Source organism: Notolepis coatsorum, assembly GCF_963971535.1.
Source record: "Notolepis coatsorum genome assembly, chromosome: 20".
Classification (NCBI taxonomy): Eukaryota; Metazoa; Chordata; class Actinopteri; order Aulopiformes; family Paralepididae; genus Notolepis; species Notolepis coatsorum.
Window position 1 is genome coordinate 29736811 of NC_140184.1, and position 21935 is coordinate 29758745.

A 21935-nucleotide genomic window follows, 5' to 3' on the forward strand; every position below is an offset into this window, starting at 1 on the left:
TGCAATACCAGAGTGACACCTACACCCAGTACAAAAATAAAACTACATGTGACTATGTATTGCCAGAAATGTTGTTAGGTCTAATATGCAGGAACATAAAAACCACAAGCACATACATACTAACAGAGTAGCACAGGCAAAGTGGCTACAAACAACTGACTCATTTAATATTCACCAACCTATTAAATAAGGTTATAGCCGGTTGCACCAGCTGTATTTAATACTATACTTTATTATGGAGACCGTATGATATTTTGTAATACAAAACACTGGATTGGCTTGAAACGTTTCTTGGCACTGATAAGTCTACTTAAAATATGAATAAAATAAATAACGTTAACCCTTTGGTTGCCGTTAACGTAGAACTACGTTTCTGTCGCCCGACGAGTGCCGGAAACGTAGATCTACGTTTTTCTCACTGTATTTATTTTATTCGCTATAATTCAGCAGGGCACCTTGTGCATGCTGTACTGAATGTGTCTGAGCTGGCAGATGGTCTTATACCACCCTCTAACACCTTCGGCCCCTATTGCACTCCATTCGAAAAGACGTAGTTTCTTTTCTCTACCGAGCTGCGGCGTGGGGGCGGGTACTAAACACTCCGGCAAAAGACACGCTTGTAGGGATGGCTTGGACAACTGACCCCGCCCGCCCGTTCATGTGCAATGCCCAATAACGTCGGAGACAGGATCGCTCTGGATAACTGGAATGGCGATCAGATAATTGGATTCTTTTTTTTGCATCACATCAGAGACCAGGTAAGGACTCTATATATCCAATCTTGCGTTGATCTGATATTTCTTTCTCCCGTGATTGAAGCTATCTGTGTGTGCTGTGTGTGGCTGTTTACCGTTGGGTGCAGGAGGGGGGGGGGGGGGGGCATTTCATGTATGCACGAGGAGACATAATAATGATAATCTAGCATTGATTTCAGGAAGATTCGATAATCAGGCGAAAAATAAAACGCTATTATAACATCTTTTTCCTGGAATTACTCAGAAGCACCCAAAATATATTCATATTCAAAACGGTATAAAACGGAAATGTACGGATGAAAAAAGTTTTTTTTTTTTTTTTTTGCACGTTGACTGGAAGCAACTCACTGACAATCGACGGTGTTATTAGACCCATAGCTATAATATAAAATATAGGTTTAGCTCTACAAACAAGGTGAGCGTTTACATGGGGTTAATGGACGGCAAGGCCAGATGCACTTCCCGGAAGGGGCGTGGCACTCAATGTGTTAATACTGATGTATTGGAACATGCGGCAGAAAACTAAAGAACAGAGCTAAAGTAAATAATTACTATTTGTATGAATTCCCCAATTTCACTCCTTTTGTTATGCCATGGAAAAGCCATTTCCCAGGCAGATGTTCAGCTGGATCAAGCAAACTGGATAAAATACACACGTCTCTGGAAGTAGACATTTTTTATTATTATTTTTTAAGCAGATTTAGGGCCCAGCCACATTGATCTATTACAAAAACAGAGAAAACAGACAGAAGGTATTTCTGTCCGTTGGTTTATTTTTAAATTAGAACCTAACTTAATCATGCCTTTGCAGAAAAAACTGCTTTGTGGATGGTAATATATCCGTCAGTTCCAAAAGTTCACCCTCTCCAAACCTTTGCGTCAAAGCACAAGTCTGGCAGAGATGGACACAGCATCAACCCTGCCCAACAAATGGATACTACTCATTGAAAATGAATTCAAAACAGACATAGACAGACAGACAATGTAATAGACGGTCAATGTAACCAGGCCCTTATCGCAATGCCAAGAAACGTTTCAAGCTGATCCAATGTTTGTTTTCTTATTACAAAAACATTCATATCATACAGTCTCCATAGTTACACATGTCCTAGGGCAGGTATAAATCATACATCACACAATCCCATGCTATTTTGCAACTCAGTCATTCATCTATGCTCTTTTTATCTGTCTTTGTTCTCCCACAACCCCATCCCCCTCTCTGTGTGTGTGTGTGTGTGCCTGCATTCCCAAATCACGCCTACCGTACTTTTCGCACTATAAGCCGCACCGGACTATAAGCCGCAGCAGCTAAATTGAATGATGTGTACATATATAAGCCGCACTGGACTATAAGCCGCAGGTGTTTTAATGTTTAATTACCATATGTAATTAGCATTGGGACACAATACTGTCGGACAAATAACGAGCATTAACTCATTTACAAGTTGTATTAAGTTTAGCAAATAAGGGAACAGATAAATAACATTTCAATGCAGTCAAAAAAGCAATATTTAGATGTTTACACTTTCGAGTTTGGTCACGTCGAGTCACATATAAGCCGCACCGTTATATAAGCCGCAGGGTCGAAAAATGGGGAAAAAAGCCGCGGCTTATAGTCCGAAAAGTACGGTAATCGTTTTCGCGACGTGTGCATGCGTCTACATTCCCTGATCGTGCCTCATCATTTGCGAGTCGGCGACCCATACTAGGCAAAGCTGCCCATCTTTTATTTCTTCATAGGAAGATCTTCATAAACCTACAAATTAAAGTATTGAAATTGATTTGATTAAGTTGTGTTTTTCAAGAAAAGACTGTATGCAGCATATTATACAACGGCATGCAAATTTCTCGATTCTGATTGGCTGAAACAGTCAATTTACACGTATTTATTTTTCCATAATCCCACGCTCTTGGTCCCAGGACCCGCCCACAACCGAATTACTATCACTCCGCCGTGCGACTTTGTAGGAAAAAACAAGATGGCGGACGATAATCTTTACAAATGGATACGTTGATAGCGTCATAACGACTAAATAAAAACCGATTCTGTCACGGACGAATGTCTTAGTTCTTTAAACAATGTTGGATGATGTAATTGATGGGTCATGAGTCATTGTGGAACAAAATAAAAATCGTGCGAATTGATTGATTGCAATTTTTTTACCTACTTTTCAATCTGCTTCTATAGAAAGTAGGTTTTTAAAAAAAAAACAAAGAAAACTTTTTTTTCCCTATAGGGCAAAGAAAACCTTTTTAATTTGTTTTACCTACTTTCTATAAAAGCATCTAAGAATGAAGTTCTATAGAAAGTAGGTTAAAAACTAAAGAAACGTTGGATGTGTTAGTTTGTTGGATGTCTTAGTTGAAAGACAGTTGGATGTGTTAGTTTGTTGGATGTCTTAGTTGAAAGATAGTTGGATGTGTTAGTTTGTTGGATGTCTTAGTTGAGAGACAGTTGGATGTGTTAGTTTGTTGGATGTCCTACTGAGAACAGTTGGATGCACTTCCGAGCTGCTTCCACATGGAGGCAACTTCTCTTTTTTTCTTTTTTGGAAACTACTTTTTCTGGCGGATGGTTTTTTCAATAAATCTTCAATTAATGTGTTTATTGTATAGAAATAAGGTTGGATGAATGTGCCAGTTGTATAAAAGCATTACATCATGCGCAGGAGTGGATTGTGAAAATTAGACCATGCCTAGGGGGGTCTAACGACCACCCCTAGGCATGGTCTAATTTTCACAATCCACTCCTGCACGTGATGTAATGCTTAATTATAATATGCTTATTAGCTGTTGCTGTTATATTATCATCTATTTAAGTGCATTTTTAACGATAATCCGAAAGACGCTGATGGGGGTGCGCAATTCTGGCAGTCAGAGTGTTAATCAGTTAACCCCTAATAAGGGGCTGCTAAGCTGACTGCCCAACCACTATATTTCAAATGTATTTACATTCAGTAAAAATGTGTGAATGCATGACTAAATCTACTTCCTGCTTCTGCTATGCAAGCTGCTTTTTACTGTCGCTCCGTGATTTTCTGCCTATCGCTACCGTAATGATTTATTATAGCCCTTTCAACTAGGGCTGGGCGATATGGCCTAAATATGACATCACGATATTTTCTGACCTTTCGGCGATACACGACACACATCACAATGTTTTTCCTTTTTTCCCCAAACAATTCATTATGAGGCTTACCAAGACAGTATTTGAGTTTGCAAGATAACATTAAAGACAAAAGACTCATGCATTTAGCATTTTTATATTATATATTAGATTTAGATTATTAGATTCTTAGATTATATATTTAGCATTTTTTTTTTTTTTTTATTATCTTTCTTCCCCTCCTTTTTCCCGATTTTTCTCCCATCCCACCCTTCCTGGTTGTTGCGTACTTTCCCCTACTGTTGGTTCGGGAGACCGGAGACTGTCACATGCTTTCCTCCGACGCATGTGCAGCCTGGGGCAGGCCAACCTGGCCGCGCAGGTTCTCACCGGGGAGAGTGTAGCGTGTGGGAGGCCACACTATCTCTCCTCAGATCCAACCCTCGCTGAGCAGGCGCCCCGACCGAACTGTAGGGGTCGCTGTCCACAACGCCCAGGACCCACCCTTCAGCTTTCCCACCCTCTGACTCTGATACGGCCAATTGTATCAGTGCGAGGGGCCAGCCAAGCTGATAGCAACGCCGGGAGCTGGATTCGAACAGGCGAATCCTAGTGCCTCCCGGTGTTGGTGACGAACGTAATCTCCGTGCGCCACCTGCCCCCCCCCCCCTATATTTAGCATTTTAGCCTTTCGTTTTTTTATATTATATATTAGATTAGATTTAGATTATTAAATTATATATTGTAACTATTTATTTATGTATACATTTATTATTTGAACGGCTTAAGGCTATATCTGTACTTGATGTTTGTTTGTTGTGTTGCATACTTGAAATAAACTTCAATCAAATCAAATCAAACCCCCCCTCTTAAAAACTAAAACCGGTGTTTAACCTAGCCATCTATAAAACATCATGCTAAAACTGTGAAACAAATGTCCTACTCCCCTAAAGAAAGAAATACATAGCAAACATGACTCAGTTATCCAATAGTGCTGCTGCTTTTTATTTTGTTAAAATCTTTTAGTTAAGACTAAAAGACTACAATGGTTTCATGGCGGCTTCCTGTCCTCGCCGGAAGTGCGTCGGATACCTAAGTTAACTTAAAGGCCAACTTGCGAGTGGGACAGACTGATATCGAGGTTCATATGGGCGGGGAGAAGACCACGGGTCAGATATAAAACACTACAACTACCAAAGGAAGAGGGAGGGATGGCAGTACCCAGCCTACAAGATTATTACTATGCAGCACAACTGAGAGCAGTGACGTGCTAGTGTAACGACAGATATGAGGCAAGATGGAAAGACATTGAAAAAGAAGGGGAGGGATACAAGGTACAAGCTCTGGTGGGAGATAGGGAACTATTTAAAGAAAAAGAGGGACTATTAGATCCAATCACCAAATGCACCTTGACCATATGGAACAGAGTAGTAAAAACACACAAATTGGAGAAGCAGTCAGGGGTTCTGAGATGGGTAGCACATGACAAGAGATTCAAACCAGGGAGGTTAGACCATGGATTCAGAAGGTGGGATAGGGGGGGGGGGGGGGGGGGGGGGCAACAGCGATATGCAAAATGAGAGAGAAGGGGGAAATGCAGACACTACAAAAATTAAAGGAGAAATTTGGACTAGAAAACAGGGACCACTTAAGATATCTACAGGTTAGAGACTACTACAACAAAGAAATAAGGGGGGCCAAAGACGAAGAACAGAATGGAATAATCAAGATGATAGTATGGGCATACAAAGGGGGACAAGGAAGAGTAATATCAGCAATATACCGGGCTATAATGAACAGCAAGGGACACACAACCGATTACATAAGGGAGAAATGGGAGAGAGAACTAGAGATAGAAATAACAGGGAAGGAATGGGGGAACATATGCGAGGTGCAACATTCAACAACAGGATCGAGGATATGGAAAGAGTTTGGATGGAAAAACATAATCAGATTCTTTATAACCCCAGAGCTGAAGGGAAAATATGCACCAACACAAAGAGCATGCTGGAGGATGTGTGGGAAGGAGGGGGCAAATCACACGCACATATTCTGGGGATGTCAGAAGCTGAAGGGGTATTGGGAGGAGATAGGGGAGGCAATGATCAGAATATTAGGATACAGGTTACCACAAACAGGACTGGTGCTTTACTTAGGAGACCTGACACACGAGGGAATACAAGGGGGGGACACATATTTAATAAAAATAATGTTGATAGCGGCCAGAAAAGCAATAACAAGACTGTGGTACAAAGAAGACCCACCGACAATAGCACAATGGGTAGGAATAGTGGAAGAGATATAGGATATGGAAAGGATAACACACATGCTGAGATTACAGGAAGAGAAATTTGGAGAAAGATGGGGAAAGTGGGAGGATTTCAAGGGGAACGAAAACGACATCACAGAGGAGGAACCAAATACAACACAAGAGGGCGAAGGATAAAGGAGGAAAGAAGCTCAAGGGGGGTCTCTGAACCCGTGTCACACACCTTTGCTTCAGTTAGTTTTTTTTTCTATTATTATTTATGTTGGGTATGACAAGTATTTTATGATTTTTGTACTTTATTATTTAGGTCTGTTGAACAGTGTTGTTTTATGATGTGTTTAATTTTAATTTCAGGAAAGTACCCATATATGTATGTCATGTTATGGATGTCAATATAAATGTTATGTTGTATGTACATAAGTGTTAAATAAAAATGTAAGTAAAAAAAAAAAGGCCAACTTGCAGGTTAAACCCTACTCTGCAATTATGGATAGTTTACATCATTGGTATCTAATTTAATATTTTTTTTCCCATTTGACGCCGGAAATGACACTCAGAAAGGGTTAAAACGAATAACATGCACGGAGCGAATCAAAAAGCTTATCAGACGCTAGCACGGCCATGACGTCACTTCAGGAAACTTATGCCGTATGCCCGTCCGGGCCATAGTACTACTGGCTTATGGCTATATGGCTCCTGCTAACGTTAGCATTATGTCTACTGTCGTGAACCATTTTAAATCGGGCCATGCAAAAGAGTTTGGGGAACGAGTCAAATGTGCAGGTCCTCTTCTCAGACCTGTGGGGCAAAGCACTGCACACACATCATGCCGGCTAGCAAGCTACACGCCCCGGCATGTTGATACGATAGTAGACCCTTTAGCCCCACTTGGTGCATCAGTCACGATAGCTATGAGCTAACTAACGTTACAAGCTCAAACACCTTATAACTACTACTATTGTCTTGTCCATAAGTTCCTTGGCAGAATACTTGAAGACAAAGGTATACAAAGAGGAGAGAACCATTTTAAATCGGGCATGGTTATGAGTTTCGAGAATTCTGGCTACCAAGCTAAGCTAAGCTACGTTAGCTAACTTAGCTAGCTACTAACGTTATATACACAATATGTACAATGACAATGATTTACATTATTACAAATATGGTAACGTGGTTGTGGCTTTTACAAATAGTGGTTCACTTTAGAGATGAATGGCTATGATCACGGAGCAATAGTGTTAGTGAAACAGATACATTTTCATTCATCACTCCTCGGCTAGTAGTAGCAAGGCTCCTGCCACTAGCTGTGTGTGACTCTCCGAGCCCCTCACTGCCCTGCACCTGATGTGACGTCAGCATTAAGATGACACACGCACGTTATTGATCCATGGATTAAAATATGCATGTGCGTGGAGCTTGTGGTTTGGTCGACAAAATGTTTGATAAAAACGCTAAAACTGGGTCAATTTCGATCCCTCTTCATGAAAGTCAGAGTTGGCCTAGTCACATTGTTTATTGAACAAAAATACAACCTGCAAGTTGGCCTTTAACGTTAAATGTTCAACAACAGAACAGATTGCTGCTAATTAAACACTTCATGGAAAAGGAGTAACGTTAACGGTATGTCGAGTTCATACGTGTAGTGTAGTATGAACTCGACACATAACATTAACATTACTCCGTGTCCACTCTTGCGTCGCAGATGGATGGTACACTATGTTAGCCCCGTAGCTAATCCGCTCATAGACTAATTTACCGATAGTAGTACTGTTAACGTCGGAGCTTACCAATACTCCTGGGTTTCGGGGGGCATCCCTAGCACCGAGCCACCGCCTCTCTGTCTCTGGCTAGGTGTGTGCGCTATGCGCTTGCGTGCGTGTATGTGCGTGTAGATGACGTAATTTGGGCAAGTGTGTGTGTGACTGAGGGAGAGGAAAGCATTTAGCAGTGCGCTTGTAAGTCTCATCTCAGCCGCGGCGGCCTCTAACGTGAGGGCAAAACATCACGATATCCACGATACGTTTAAAAAGTGTATCGTTAATGAACTGTACCCGATATTTATATAATATCGTCATATCGCCCAGCCCTACATTCAACTCTAAATACTCTATCCTATGGTACTTCTCCAGAACTGTGAATTTATTTATTCAGATTTATGACCGCAGTGCTCCGTCGAGAGGACGAGTAGCAAGATCTCTCCGTGGGAGGACTAGCGAGATGAAGAAGTCTCTGTCTTATCAGCTAAACACAAAGGACTATGTCGGGTACTGAAGGCGAGGATATTTATGAAAGGTGAGGATATTTCATAAAGACCCCGGTTGTGAAGCGACCAGCGAAAGACAACAAGGCCCACCATCACCAGCTAAGTACCTAGCTTAGCTTCAGTTTAGCCTAACCTGAAGAGACAGGAAATAAGGGAAGATGCCGGGACTCGACTCTCCCACAGAATGTACTAGTTGCCTGAGGATGGGTATGAGGATTGTAGAGCTGGAGGCTCGGGTTTCTACCCTGTACCAAATTCAACAGGATGAGCGACTCATTGACTATTTTTGAAGCTACTAAAAGTATAGCCACCGATACCATGACTGAGAACGACCCCTGGCCCAGGCTAGGAGCTACCGAACATCACCACCCAGAAGAGGGTCCTTGGCCCAGGCTAGGAGCTAAACCAAAGCAGTGGACCACCGTCAGGGCTAGAAAGAGGAATAAACGAACCAGGAACACGACTATTACCTCACCCCCAGCTCCACCAGGAAATAGTTTCAACCTACTCTCGGAACCACACATAAACACCCAAAGCAAAGAGACTTAGAAGCGTAGCTAACTACGCTAGCGAAGCTAACAGCGGGCATACCGGAGCTCACGCTAACGATGCTAGCGAAGGCAAAGAAGCGGTGAAGCTAGCAGAGCTACTAGCGAAACAGAGCTAACGAAGCTACTCTGCGCAGAGACGACGAGGAAAACGGAGCTGCTAGCGACACGGCTAGCAAACACGACCCAGCCTCAGCTAGCGGCTAACAGCGAAGAGACTATTCTGCACCGAGGAGCGCCACAGGATTGTCGCGGTAGCCAACGCCAAAGGTACGAAGCTAGCACTAGCAGGGCGGCTATTGAGACGGCTAGCGGGACGGCTAGCGAGGCTATTGCAACAAGGCCACAGGACTGTGGTGAGAACCGGCAGACTAGGCCTAATGAAAAAACAAACGGCCCCAGAACTGTTCGAAATAAGAATGCTAACTTCACACAGAAAACAGACTGCATATTGATTGGAGATTCCACAACAAGGTATGTTGAAATGGCAAACACAGAAAATCTATGTCTAGACAACACATCTGTGAAAGAGCTGTCCGAAATACTTCCAAAACTCATCGGACCAGACATAACAAAAATTGTCATTCACTCTGGATCTTTTGACATCCTGCGAAAGAAAACAGGCACAGAAACATTGAAAGAGGATTTCACCCATCTGATGAACACACTAGACAAATATCAAGATGTATCCATCAGTGGACCAATTGCATGCTTTCGCAGAGGACAAGAAGACTTATGTCGACTCCAAAATTGTAATTCATGGCTAGAATCTGCCTGTCATGTACACGGACTGAAATTCATTGAAAATTTTAATGTTTTCTGGACTAATCTTGAACGCTTTCAGAGGAATGGATTCTTCCCAAACCGCCTCGGTTCGAGGCTTCTTGCAGCGAACATACGTCCAAGGACATCAAACTCATGATACAAGCACGAGCACAAGGCGTCCTGTCCCCTATATCAGACAGGGCCATCTCACACAGGGCCACCAGCAACCCGCCTGAACAAATGTCCCAGAGAGAGCTAATCAAATCAGCCCATCATGCACTAGAGGAGATGGACAGTCTGCTAGCACCAAAAAAGGTATTAAATGAATAGTACAAACACCATGCCATCTCTCAAAACATACCGGTAATCTTAACCAGCCAATGGCATGGTAAAAGCTATAAAAGCTATACACCATCAATGCGTACACCTGCTATTAATCTCAAAGCTATCAAGGTCAAGCCAAAGCAGATCTCCTCTCAAGAAGTCCAACAAATAAAATTAGCCCTCCTAAATGTCAGATCACTGAACAATAAAACATTTTTAGTAAATTATCTGATTAAAGAAAATAACTTAGACCATCTGCTTAGTAGAGACATGGCTCAATAATGACACAGCTACATCAATAATGATAGCGGCCTGCCCACCAGACTATAGTTTTCATCAAATACCCAGAAAAAACAGAGGAGGAGGGGGGGTTGCAGCAATTTTCTCCTCAAAACTCTTTAGAATCACAGAACTAGGTGAGTTCATGTCGATGGAATATCTTGCCATTGAACTCAAAACAGAATCAACTAGGGATGTCCCGATCACATTTTTTTGCTCCCGATCCGATCCCGATCATGTGATTTTGAGTATCTACCGATACCGATCTTTCCCGAACCGATCTTAAAAAAAAATAATAATAATAATATTTTTCTATTTTTCTCCCATCCCAATTTCGCCTCACCAATTCTTTCTTCAATTCTCCCCTCCCCTGTCTCGAACGTTGCTAGACTATGCCTCCCACTGGTCGGCTGCAGTGAGGACCAAGCCTTGCATCACGTCATTCAAGCGAGGCATTGCAACCGGAGTAATCTAAAAACTGAATGATAATATGCAATTTAAAACCAAAACTAAGGCCTCAGTATGAGTTTAAGACGTGAACATGGTCATGTTTGTTGAATAAAAGAAAAAGTTAAAAAATAAAAATTAAATAAAATCCCGAAATATTATTATTATTATTTTTTTGATCCCAATTTTCTGAAAATCATGTGATCGGCCCCGATCCCGATCATGTGATCGGATCGGGACATCCCTAGAATCAACCATTATCATCACAATATACCGCACGCCTAGACACTCACCAATATTTATACAGGAGCTCTCTGAACTGATTTCACTATGTGTTACCGGATACGATAAGGTGATCCTAAATGGAGACTTGAACATTCATTTTAGTAAGAAAACAGACTCCAAAACTATAGAGCTCAAAAATCTACTGGATAGCTTTGATCTAACACAGCATATAACAAATGCAACTCAGGCTTGGAAATACATTAGACTTAGTCATAACAACAACTGGGCTAAGCATAAAAGTCTCAATAACTGAATTACCTCTTTCCGACCATCACTGTATATTTTTTGATACTCAAATAACCCTTACTAAAAACGAAAAAATAAATTATAGTTCAAAAGAGGCTCCTAAACGACAAGGCTGAATCAAAGTTCATTAATCTTATCAGACTACATGAACCACACAATCATGACGGCTCTCTAAATGAAATGGTAGAAAATCTCAATGATGCACTGTCATCTGTATTAAATTCTGTCGCCCCACTAAAAACGAAAAAGAAGAACCAGAGCCTCACCCTGGTTGAACTATAATGCGATCAACAAAGAAAAAAGGAAATGTCGTGCAGCGGAGCGAAAATGGAGAAAAACAAAAACCACCATCTGCTGTGATATATACAAAGATGCTTTAACTGCTTATAATAAAACCATCCGCTTAGCAAGGAAAGACTACTTCTCTAAAATCATTACAGAAAACGCTGGAAACTCCAGAATCCTTTTTTCCACTATTAATCTACTACTCAACACTGCCCCATACACCTCCTCAGTCATCAACGGTTAAGTGTGAAGAACTTGCACTATTCTTTAACAACAAAATAACCTTGATCAGGGCCAGCATTACTCATGAGTCATGATGGAAATAAAGCTGATTACAGCAAACCGTGCAACGTAACCATGAGAATATTCACATGCATCACATTAGATGTACTCTGCAAAACTGTCTCAGAATGTAACTCCTCCACCTCAGACATTGATCCTATACCTACAGCTTTCTTCAAACGGGTGTTTAATAGTGTTTCAAGCCCTGTGCTAGATATCATAAACACTTCCCTTAGAACTGGTATTTTCCCAGATGCCTTTAAAACAGCAGTTGTAAAGCCATTACTAAAAAAACCTAACTTGGATAGTAATGTAATGGCAAATTATCGTCCAATATCCAATCTATCATTCATTAGTAAAGTACTGGAAAAGATAGTTTCAGTTCAAATTAATTCCTTTCTTAAAGAAAACAACATCTTAGAAGAATTTCAGTCGGGATTCAGAAAATATCATAGCACTGAAACTGCCCTCACCAAAATAATCAGTGACCTCAGGCTAAAAACTCTGACGAGAATAAGATCTCCATCCTTATCCTGCTAGATCTCAGTGCAGCATTTGATACAATTCGATCACAATATTCTAATCGATCGTCTTGAAAACCTTGTCGGTTTCTCAGAACATGTGCTAAGCTGGTTTAAAACATACATCAGAGGGAGGAAATTCTATATTAAACTAGGAGGCCACATGTCTGAGATATATGACAACTATGGAGTTGCACAAGGAAGTTGCTTAGGTCCTTTACTCTTCTCCCTTTACATGTTACCGCTGGGTGATATCATAATGAGAACATAATGTAGGTTTCCATAGCTATGCGGATGATACATAACTGTACATATCTGCTGAACCAAATGATAGAGCGATTAACTCCATTACAGACTGCTTACTGGCAATAAATAAATGGATGAGTAAGAACTCCCTGAAACTAAACTAGAACAAAACTGAAATTCTAATTATCGGCCCCAAAACAAAAAAAGAAACGTTAATAAAGAACCTGGGAGGACTAACCCCTTGGATCAAATATGAGGTCACTAGTCTCGGGGTTATCATAGATTCAGAACTGAACTTCAATTCTCATATTAACAAAGTGACGAAAAAACATCGTTCTTCCATCTGAGAAATATAGCAAAAGTACAACCATTTATTAATCAAAACGATGCCGAGAAGCTAATTCATGCGTTCATATCTAGCCGGTAAGACTACTGTAATGCACTTTTCACAGGTCTCCCTAAGAAAACCACAGAGAGGCTTCAGCTAATCCAAAAGAGAGAGCACATTAGTCCAGTCTTATCTGCTTTACACTGGCTTCCTGTAACATTTAGAATTGACTTTAAGGTCCTTCTCCTTACATACAAAGCTCTAAATGGACAGGGACCTAGCTACATCGCCAACACTCTAATAAATTACAGCAAGAACACTGCGACTACTAGAGACTCCCAGAAACAGTCAAAAGAGGATAGGTAATGCAGCCTTTATCAACTATTCCCCAAAACTGTGGAACAAACCACCCCAAAACATCAGGGAAGCCAACTCGCTAGACATCTTCAAAATACAGCTTAAACCCTATATCTTTGCTCAGGCATTTCAATGAAACATCAGGGATATCCTGACAAATTGTACCTTACATTGCCCTATTCTTAACCTACCTACTTTCATACACTTCCAATCAAATTCATATGTCGGTTGTATGCTAATTATATCTCACTACCTCCTATGCACTGTAATTTAAGAGCAGTGCTCTGTTGTAATTCAAAACTGAACTTTGTAAAGAAACTCAAAGTTAAGAGCGATGCTCTGATGTTGTGAGCGACGCACTGCTCTGTTGTTCTATAAGATCATTTAGAACTGTACTTTGTAAAGAAACTCAAAGTGTTAAGAGCAACGGACTGCTCTGTTGTATGTTAGAGCGACGGACTGCTCTGTTGTATATCAGAGCAACGGACTGCTCTGTTGTATGTTAGAGCGATGGACTGCTCTGTTGTATGTTAGAGCGATGCTCTGTTGTATGTTAGAACTTTGTAAAGAAACTCAAGTACTAAGAGCGATACACTGCTCTGTTATATATTTTTTATTGAACAATCTTATCACTTTTTTACTGTCCGTTCTATTTAATAATTTTTTGCCTATTTTAAACTGAATCAAACCGCACTTTTTTACTCTATCTAATCTATTCTATTATTTGTATTACTGAAGAACTGTGATTTGCCTTACCTTGTTACCTCTCCATCTCTTTGTATAAAAAAAATTGTTATGCCCTCTTATGCCTGTATTTTTTACTGTTGTGAAGCACTTTGAACTGCAACCTCTGTATGAAAAGTGCTATACAAATAGTTACCAGTTTGTGAGCTTTCATTTCCTCATTCAAAACACGTTTTTTCCCCTCAAATTGTTAATATTCAAAACATGTGATGGATATCGGCCAGTGACTGCCTTAATTATTTATTAATCTGTATCAGAAGAAAAGTTCCACATCATTACTACTACTCACCTCCTGGGAGTCGAAGGGGTTGATTCCTGATTTCATCAGCATGTTGGCTAAGACCAGGTACTTCAGGCATGTGGTTCTCCTGGGGCTCCCAGACTCGTCGTAGTTCTTGAAGGCCTCGAAGAAATCCGTGTGAGCCTTCTCAAACTCACCCTCTCTCAGGTGCATCTTCCCACCACACTCTGGTCAGGACCATAGAGGCAGAGGTCAATCATCAACAAGATTGAGAATACACAGTAGAACAGTGACAAATAAAGGCCCCTTCTGCAATACTAACGTAATCAAAAGGTTAGCTCCACCACTGAACAAAAAGGACAGGGTGGGAGACTTTGATACAAGGACTGACAGTATGTACTTTTTACATGGATTTTGAGGATGAAGATTTGTTTACAGTGGTAATGTTTGTAAACATTGAAGTTAAACAGTATTTTGAGCTTTTAGTAATTATGAACTCTTCAGGAATCTATGAACACCTTAATTGATATGGCAGTTATGTAGTTCCCTTTCTTCCAACATGGCTGTCTGTAACCACAGGTACCCACTTAAATTTATGTGCAGTTAAAACACTGAAAAGGCATATTACTCTTCTATTGCAATAAAATAGGATCCAGTAATAAGACACCAAATTATAAAATTTTCATTGATATATTTCTCATATCAACACATAAGCATTCTTTAAAAAAAAATTAAAAAAGGGAAAACGTATATATACGTTTTTGGCCATTAACCGTTGGCGCCCAATAACGTATATATATATAACCACGAAAGTGTTAATCAATAGAGAAAATACACTGTCGCTTTGAACATAGAGGTTTACAATGACTTTCAAAAGCAGGAGATACTGTATTTCCGTAGGAGACCTATTATGCACGACCATACCTCTGATGACGCCCATGATGAGCGGGTGAGGGATGGCAGATTTGATATGTAGAGACTGTTCATATAGAGCTTTCAGCTTCTTGTTGTTCTTCTGCGCTGTGTACATCTGGATCTCCAGAGCATAGATCTCCAACAGCTGGGTGCCTTTCTTCAAGTCATCCTCTCCATCATCTGTCTGTAGGAGACCAAGAATTACACTGGTCAAATAATCATCTCCATATTCAGATTCAGCTTTATTGTTGCATCTTCGTCATATTCACATACAAAAAAGAGCAAAAGGTGTGGGTCTTGCCGCCTCGACCTATAGCATGGCAATAAAATACACAATAGAACAATACAATACACAAAAAACACAATAAAAACCAGTATAATAGTGATGTATGAGAAAGTGACCGTGCTGAGTGTGATTGATATAAAAGTGCAACAGTAGAATAAAATCTACTTAGAAATACTAAATACATAAATACACACAATAAAAGCAGAATTACTAAATAGTATTCATGAGTCTGATGGCTTGATGATAGTATGAGTCCTTGAGCCTGCTGGACCTGGCTCTGAGGCTGCGGTAACGCCTCCCGGAAGGCAGCAGTTGGAACAAGCTGTTGTTGGAATGGCTGGGGTCTTTAGATGATCTTCCGCGCCTTGTTATAAATGTCCTGTATGCAGGGGAGCTCACAGCCGCTGATTTTCTGAGCTGTCTTGATAATAATAATAAATTGAATTTGTATTGCACTTTTTGTTCACTATAGGATCCCAAAGTGCTAAACAACTCTGTGTATCGCTCTGCGGCTGTGAGCAGTGCAGTTCCCATACCAAGCTGTGATGCAGCCGGTAAGGACACTCTGTAGTGCCCCTGTAGAATGCAAGCAGGATGCTAGGCCCCATGCTAAACTTTTTAAGTCTTCTCAGGTGGAAGAGGCGTTGTTGGGCCTTCTTTAGCACCTGATCTGCATGGGTGTCCCATTTCAGGTCCTCAGTGATGTTAACTCAGAGGAACCTGAACTGGCCCACTCTCTTCACAGCAGCACCTCCGATTGTGATGGGGGCCAACTCAGTCTTCCTCCCCCTCCTGAAGTCCACCACCAGCTGTTTTTTCCCCCATGTTGAGCGAGAGGTTGTTCTCCTCACTCCACTGTGCCAGGTTGTCAACCTCCCTCCTGTAAGCCGACCCAATGAGAGTGCACAGCTCAGGGGTGACGCCTAGGTTGGTGAGTTTGATGACCAGTTTGGAGGGGATTATTGTGTTAAATGCTGAACTGTAGTCAACAAACAGCAATCTGGCATGTGTTCTTATTGTCCAGGTGACTGGGTGCTATGGAGTACTGTGGATATGGCATCATCCGTTTCCACGATAAGCAAACTGGTGTTGGTCTAGTGTGGGGGGTATGATGGCACACATTGTTTTTTATGTGCCTCTCGAAACACTTGCTCACTATGGGGGTGAGGGCAATAGGGCACCAGTCGTTTAGGCATGTCACCTTCCTTTTTTTGGAACAGGAACGTTTGTGGAGGACTTAAAGCAAGAGGGAAATAGAGAGAGTGAGAGGTTGTATATATGTGTGAGTGTGAACACGTCTGCCAGCTGTGCTGCACATGTTTTAATTACCGGGCCAGGGATCCCGTCCGGACCGGCTGCCTTTCAGATGTTGACCTGACTGACCTGACTGAACATCCTGCACACTTCATGCTCAGATCACTGGGCATGATTGACTTGGCGGGGGCTGTGGTGGGGGTTAGTTCTGGAGGGTTGGTGTTGGAGGACTCAAACCGGGCATAGAAATTATTCAGCTCGTCTGGCAGGGAGGCTGAGACATTGGCTGTACAGCTAGGTCTAGCCTTGATTTCAGATATGGTATGGATGCCCTGCCATACTCTGCGTGAATCATTCCCACAGAGCTGGTTCTCCATCTTCTCCTTGTACTCCCTCTTGGCCGATTTAATGGCCCTGTAACATGCCTCTTTATCCTTCTCCTCACCAGAAGCAAAGGCTCTTAGTTTTATTGACACATGGTTTTTCATTTGGAAAGATTTTGATTGTTTTTGTTGCGACAGTATCCTCTAGGTTTAGGTTTACTTTATTTGATCAAGGGGGACAGTGTACATTAATAAAACATTTTACAAATGTAAATGCACCCAATTTTAGCCAAAAGGCTAATTTCCATTGGCAGTCCCCCTGCCAGAAGGTACAGGCTAAAATCCTGTGTGAAAAAAGGGTTAGCAATAATTAAAAACAGAATAAAATCAAGATAAATAACATTAGAATAAAAACACAACAAAAGCACATAGACATACGATAGGGATACAGGTCACAATACAGTCATGGACACAAGGACAGAGCACATCATGACATATTAAGAGACCCAGACATAGACAGACGCACCATATCCACACACACACACACACACACACACACACATACAGACACCTCAGTGTTGACAATGCTGGTTTTCAATGAGCCATTCCTTAACCCTGCACTTGAATGAATGATATGGACACTAATTGTTTGAGGAATTGAGTTCCATTGGTGGGATGCTCTGTATGAAAAGACGGCCTCTATGCTCCATTCTGTCTGTAGTAGACTCAGAATGACAACAACACTGATCAAACAATCATCTTCATCATCTGTCTGTAGTAGACCAAGAATGACAACAATACTGATCAAACGATCATCTCCATAATCTTCTTGTAGTACGCCAATAATTACAACAACACTGATCAAACAATCATCCCCATAATCTGTTTGTAGTATGCCAATAATTACAACAACACTGATCAAACAACCATCCCCATAATCTGCTTGTAGTACGCCAATAATTACAACACTGATCAACAATCATCGCCATAAGACGCTTGTAATACACCAATAATTACAACAATGATCAAACAATAATCTCCATAATCTGTTTGTAGTACACCAAGAATTACAACAATGATCAAACAATAAACTCCATAATCTGTTTGTAGTACACCAAGAATTACAACAATGATCAAACAATCATTGCCATAATCCGCTTGTAATACACCAATAATTACAACAATGATCAAACAATAATCTCCATAATCTGTTTGTAGTACACCAATAATTACAACAATGATCAAACAATAATCTCCACAATCTGCTTGTAGTACACCAAGAATTACAACAATGATCAAACAATGATCTTCATAATCTGCTTGTAGTACACCAAGAATTACAACAACTAAAGATGTGCAAGGATAACCGGTTAACCATGTGTACATTTCTTTAATAAAGTGAACACACGAGACAGCACATTCTCTACATTTAAACTGATACGTCTTTTATTTAGAGCAGAGTAAATTATTAGAGCAGTCTAAATGAGCATTCTTATCGCCGGCCAAGAAAATATTTCCGTCTAGCTCTCCTGAAAACTCCTATCTCAAGACCTGCCACTACATTGGACATCAAGTTTGAGTACCTGTTGAGTTCTAAACAGCACGTGCCTGTGTATTAAACTGTCAACGGGAAGAATAATTGAGCACACAATAGCCTACTGTGAACAGCGTGAAGTAGGCAATACGTGGAAAACTGGAGAAACGAGGCCAAGGTCAGGAGAATCAACAGGCTGGTATTTATCAAAGGACTGGCTGGTCATGGATTAACAAAGGGCATACAATACTGCCCAAGAAAGACCCTGGGAATAGCGTTATGAAGCAGAAAGAGGCCGACGATGGCTCCATGACTGTTTTGTGGGCTGTCTGACAAATTTCCAAAATGGTATGCACACTTTTTAGTGTAGATGATCGATAAGGATTGATGACACAATTTTCACAATCCGTCTCTGCATGTCCACACTACTATACAATCCCAGATTCTGCAAATTAAGACGAGGACTGTAATATAATAATAATAATAATAATAATAATAATAATAATAATAATAATAATAATAATAATAATAATAATAATAATAATAATAATAATAATAATAATAATAATAATAATAATAATAATAATAATAATAATAATAATAATGATAATCTCTATTTGTATAGCACCTTTCATACAAGAATTGCTCAAAGTGCTTCACAACCAAAAAAATACCATGGCCTTATCACTTCCGATCATAATGTAATACAAATGTTCTGAATTACTGTTTAACTCAATCAGCGCCAGAGGGCGCTGTGTAATGTGTGGTTAAAAGGCCAGCGTTCTAAAGTATAGGAATATGTGGCGGTGTTTGCAGGGCTATAACTATATTATATATTATAGCTATGGATACAATACTATTGCCCATTTGACATCGAGTATCTATCGTTCAATATGTGAAAAAGAAAAAAAAATCATCCATATATTCCCGTTTTATACCGTGGTGAATATAAGTATGGTTTTAGGGTAATTCATGGGAGGCTGGTAATAACCCGCAACGTGTATTATACTAAATGCATTGGTTCCGTCCCTACACACGCTACAATAAAAAAATCAAATGCATATGATACATCATCCATCTGGAGCATTTGATGCTCCTCAAGCCGATCGGGACAACCGCTCCCCTTGCCCGACATGGAAGTCTGCCCGGACCCATATAATCGACGCACAGCCCAAGACACAGGGCTAGATCCACAAAGAATGGATTGCACGGTGCTAATTGCACCCCTACTTACAATTCATTATGAATTGAAAATGGGGAACCCTGATGTAAACAAGACGAAAGTCTCTCTCTGGTCTGCATCCCCTTAACAATTGTGTGTATTGAGCCGTACTGTATTGTACCCATTCTGCAATCTGTTAATACAATTTTCATTCAATCACCTGCACGGTCCTTTTGATTTATAACCTTGTTGATGTGTGATTTAAAGCTTAGGTCTGAGTCTATTATAACACCAATACTTGTAACTTCGGGTTTGATCCAAGGAGTAAGTTGGCCCATATTTCTCTGTAACATTTCTCTTTTTGTTATACGACTGACTAGTAGGATTTCAGTTTTGTCCTCATTTAATTTTAGGAAGTTGTTTGTCATCCATTTGTTTATTGCTAAGAAACAGGCGGAAATGGAGTTAATAGCTGTGTGATCATTTGGTTCAGCGGAGATGTACAATTGTGTGTAATCTGCTTGACTATGGAAACATATATTGTTTTCTAATGATGTCTAAGTGGCAGCATGTAGAGTGAGAATAATAATGGATGAAGGCAGCTCGCCTGTGGAACTCCGAAGTAGGTGTCAAGCCTGACATAATATTTTCTCCCTTTGATATATGTTCTGAACCAGTTTAATACAGTCAGAAACTTTTCTAGACAATTTATTAGGATATCATGGTCGATCATGTCGAACGCTGTGCTTAGATCTAATAGGACGAGAATTTACTTTATTTACATCAGAGTTTATTCTGAGGTCACTAATTATTTTAGTAAGAGCAGTTTCAGTGCTGTGGTGCATTCTGAAGCCTGATTGAAATTCCTCCATGATGTTGTTTTCTTTGAGAAAGGAGTTTATTTGTATTGAGAAAATTTTTTCAAGTATCTTGCTGATGAATGGGAGGTTGGATATCGGCCTATAGTTGGTCAGTACATTACTGTCTAGTTTGGGTTTCTTTAGTAAGGGTCTTACGACGGCTGTTTTGAATGCATCTGGGAAAATGCCTGTCAGAAGCGATGTATTTATAATATTTATGACATGACTTGAAATACTTGAAAATGCTGTGGGTATAGGGTGAATACAGGAAGTGGAGGAGTTACATTCCATGACAGTTTTGTAAAGCTCTGCAAGCTCTGAAAATAGTCCTTTCTTGCCACTCGTATTTCTTTGTTATAGGCAGTCATGGCTTCTTTATATAAATCGCAGTGGACAGTGAGCTTGGTTTTCCTCCATTTCCGTTCAGCAGCTCTACAGATTATCTTAGTCTGACCAACACTGCTATTATTTTATTAACCATGGGAAGATTTTGCCACTTGACTTTCCTTTTACCTGATGAATGGGAGCGACAGCATCCAGTGTATATAATAATAATAATAATAATAAATTGTATTTGTATTGCACTTTTCGTTCACTAGGATCCCAAAGTGCTACAGGGTTAAAACAATTAAAAAAAAAAAAAAAAAAAACAGAGTAATTTTTTTTATAAAAATACACAGTTAAAGAAAATAGAACATAGCTAGAAACATAGTAAAGGCAACAGCACAAGAAAAATATATACCGGTATATCACAAGAGAAACAATTTAAAGCTAGCAATCAAAGGCCTTTTTAAACAGATTTTCAGGCCTGCTTTAAAAGAGTCCAGGCTCTGTGGTGCCCTCAGCTGGATGGGGAGGCTGTTCCACAGGCGTGGTGCAGCCGTGCAGAAGGCTCGGTCACCCATGGTGCAGAGCCGGGTACTGGGGACCCGAAAGAGCAGGCTACCTGCAGATCTGAGGGTACGGGTGGAGGATTGTGGAGTGATGAGTTGCTGAAGGTAGAGCGGTGTGTGTCCGTTTATGCAGTTATGGGTGAGCATCAGGATTTTGTAGTCGATCCAGGATGAGACGGGGAGCCAATGTAGTGAGTGGAGGATGGGGGTTATGTGCTTGTGTTTATAGACTCTCATCAGGATCCTGGCAGCGCTGTTCTGGATGTATTGCAGCTTTTGGATGCTCTTGCCAGGAATCCTGATGAAGAGTCTTGAGGAGACAAAGGCATGGACAAGCTTCTCTGCGTCTGACAGGGTTAAAGTGGGACGGAGTTGTTGAGATTTTCAACCATGTAGTTTAAAGAGCAGTCCAGGCTGGAT

The 21935-nt window shown here is 40.6% G+C and overlaps 1 protein-coding gene across 1 annotated transcript in view; it reads right to left on the bottom strand.

Annotated features, from left to right (window-relative positions):
- Nucleotides 1-21935, bottom strand: part of LOC311247224 (COP9 signalosome complex subunit 2-like) — a 57954-nt gene that overhangs the window by 15274 nt on the left and 20745 nt on the right. The window contains exons 7-8 of the mRNA XM_084337560.1: nt 15213-15387; nt 14337-14515 (exon numbers count right to left, since the gene is read on the bottom strand). Of these exons, the coding sequence (XP_084193686.1) occupies nt 14337-14515; nt 15213-15387 (354 nt within the window). The remainder of the gene's footprint in view (nt 1-14336; nt 14516-15212; nt 15388-21935) is intronic.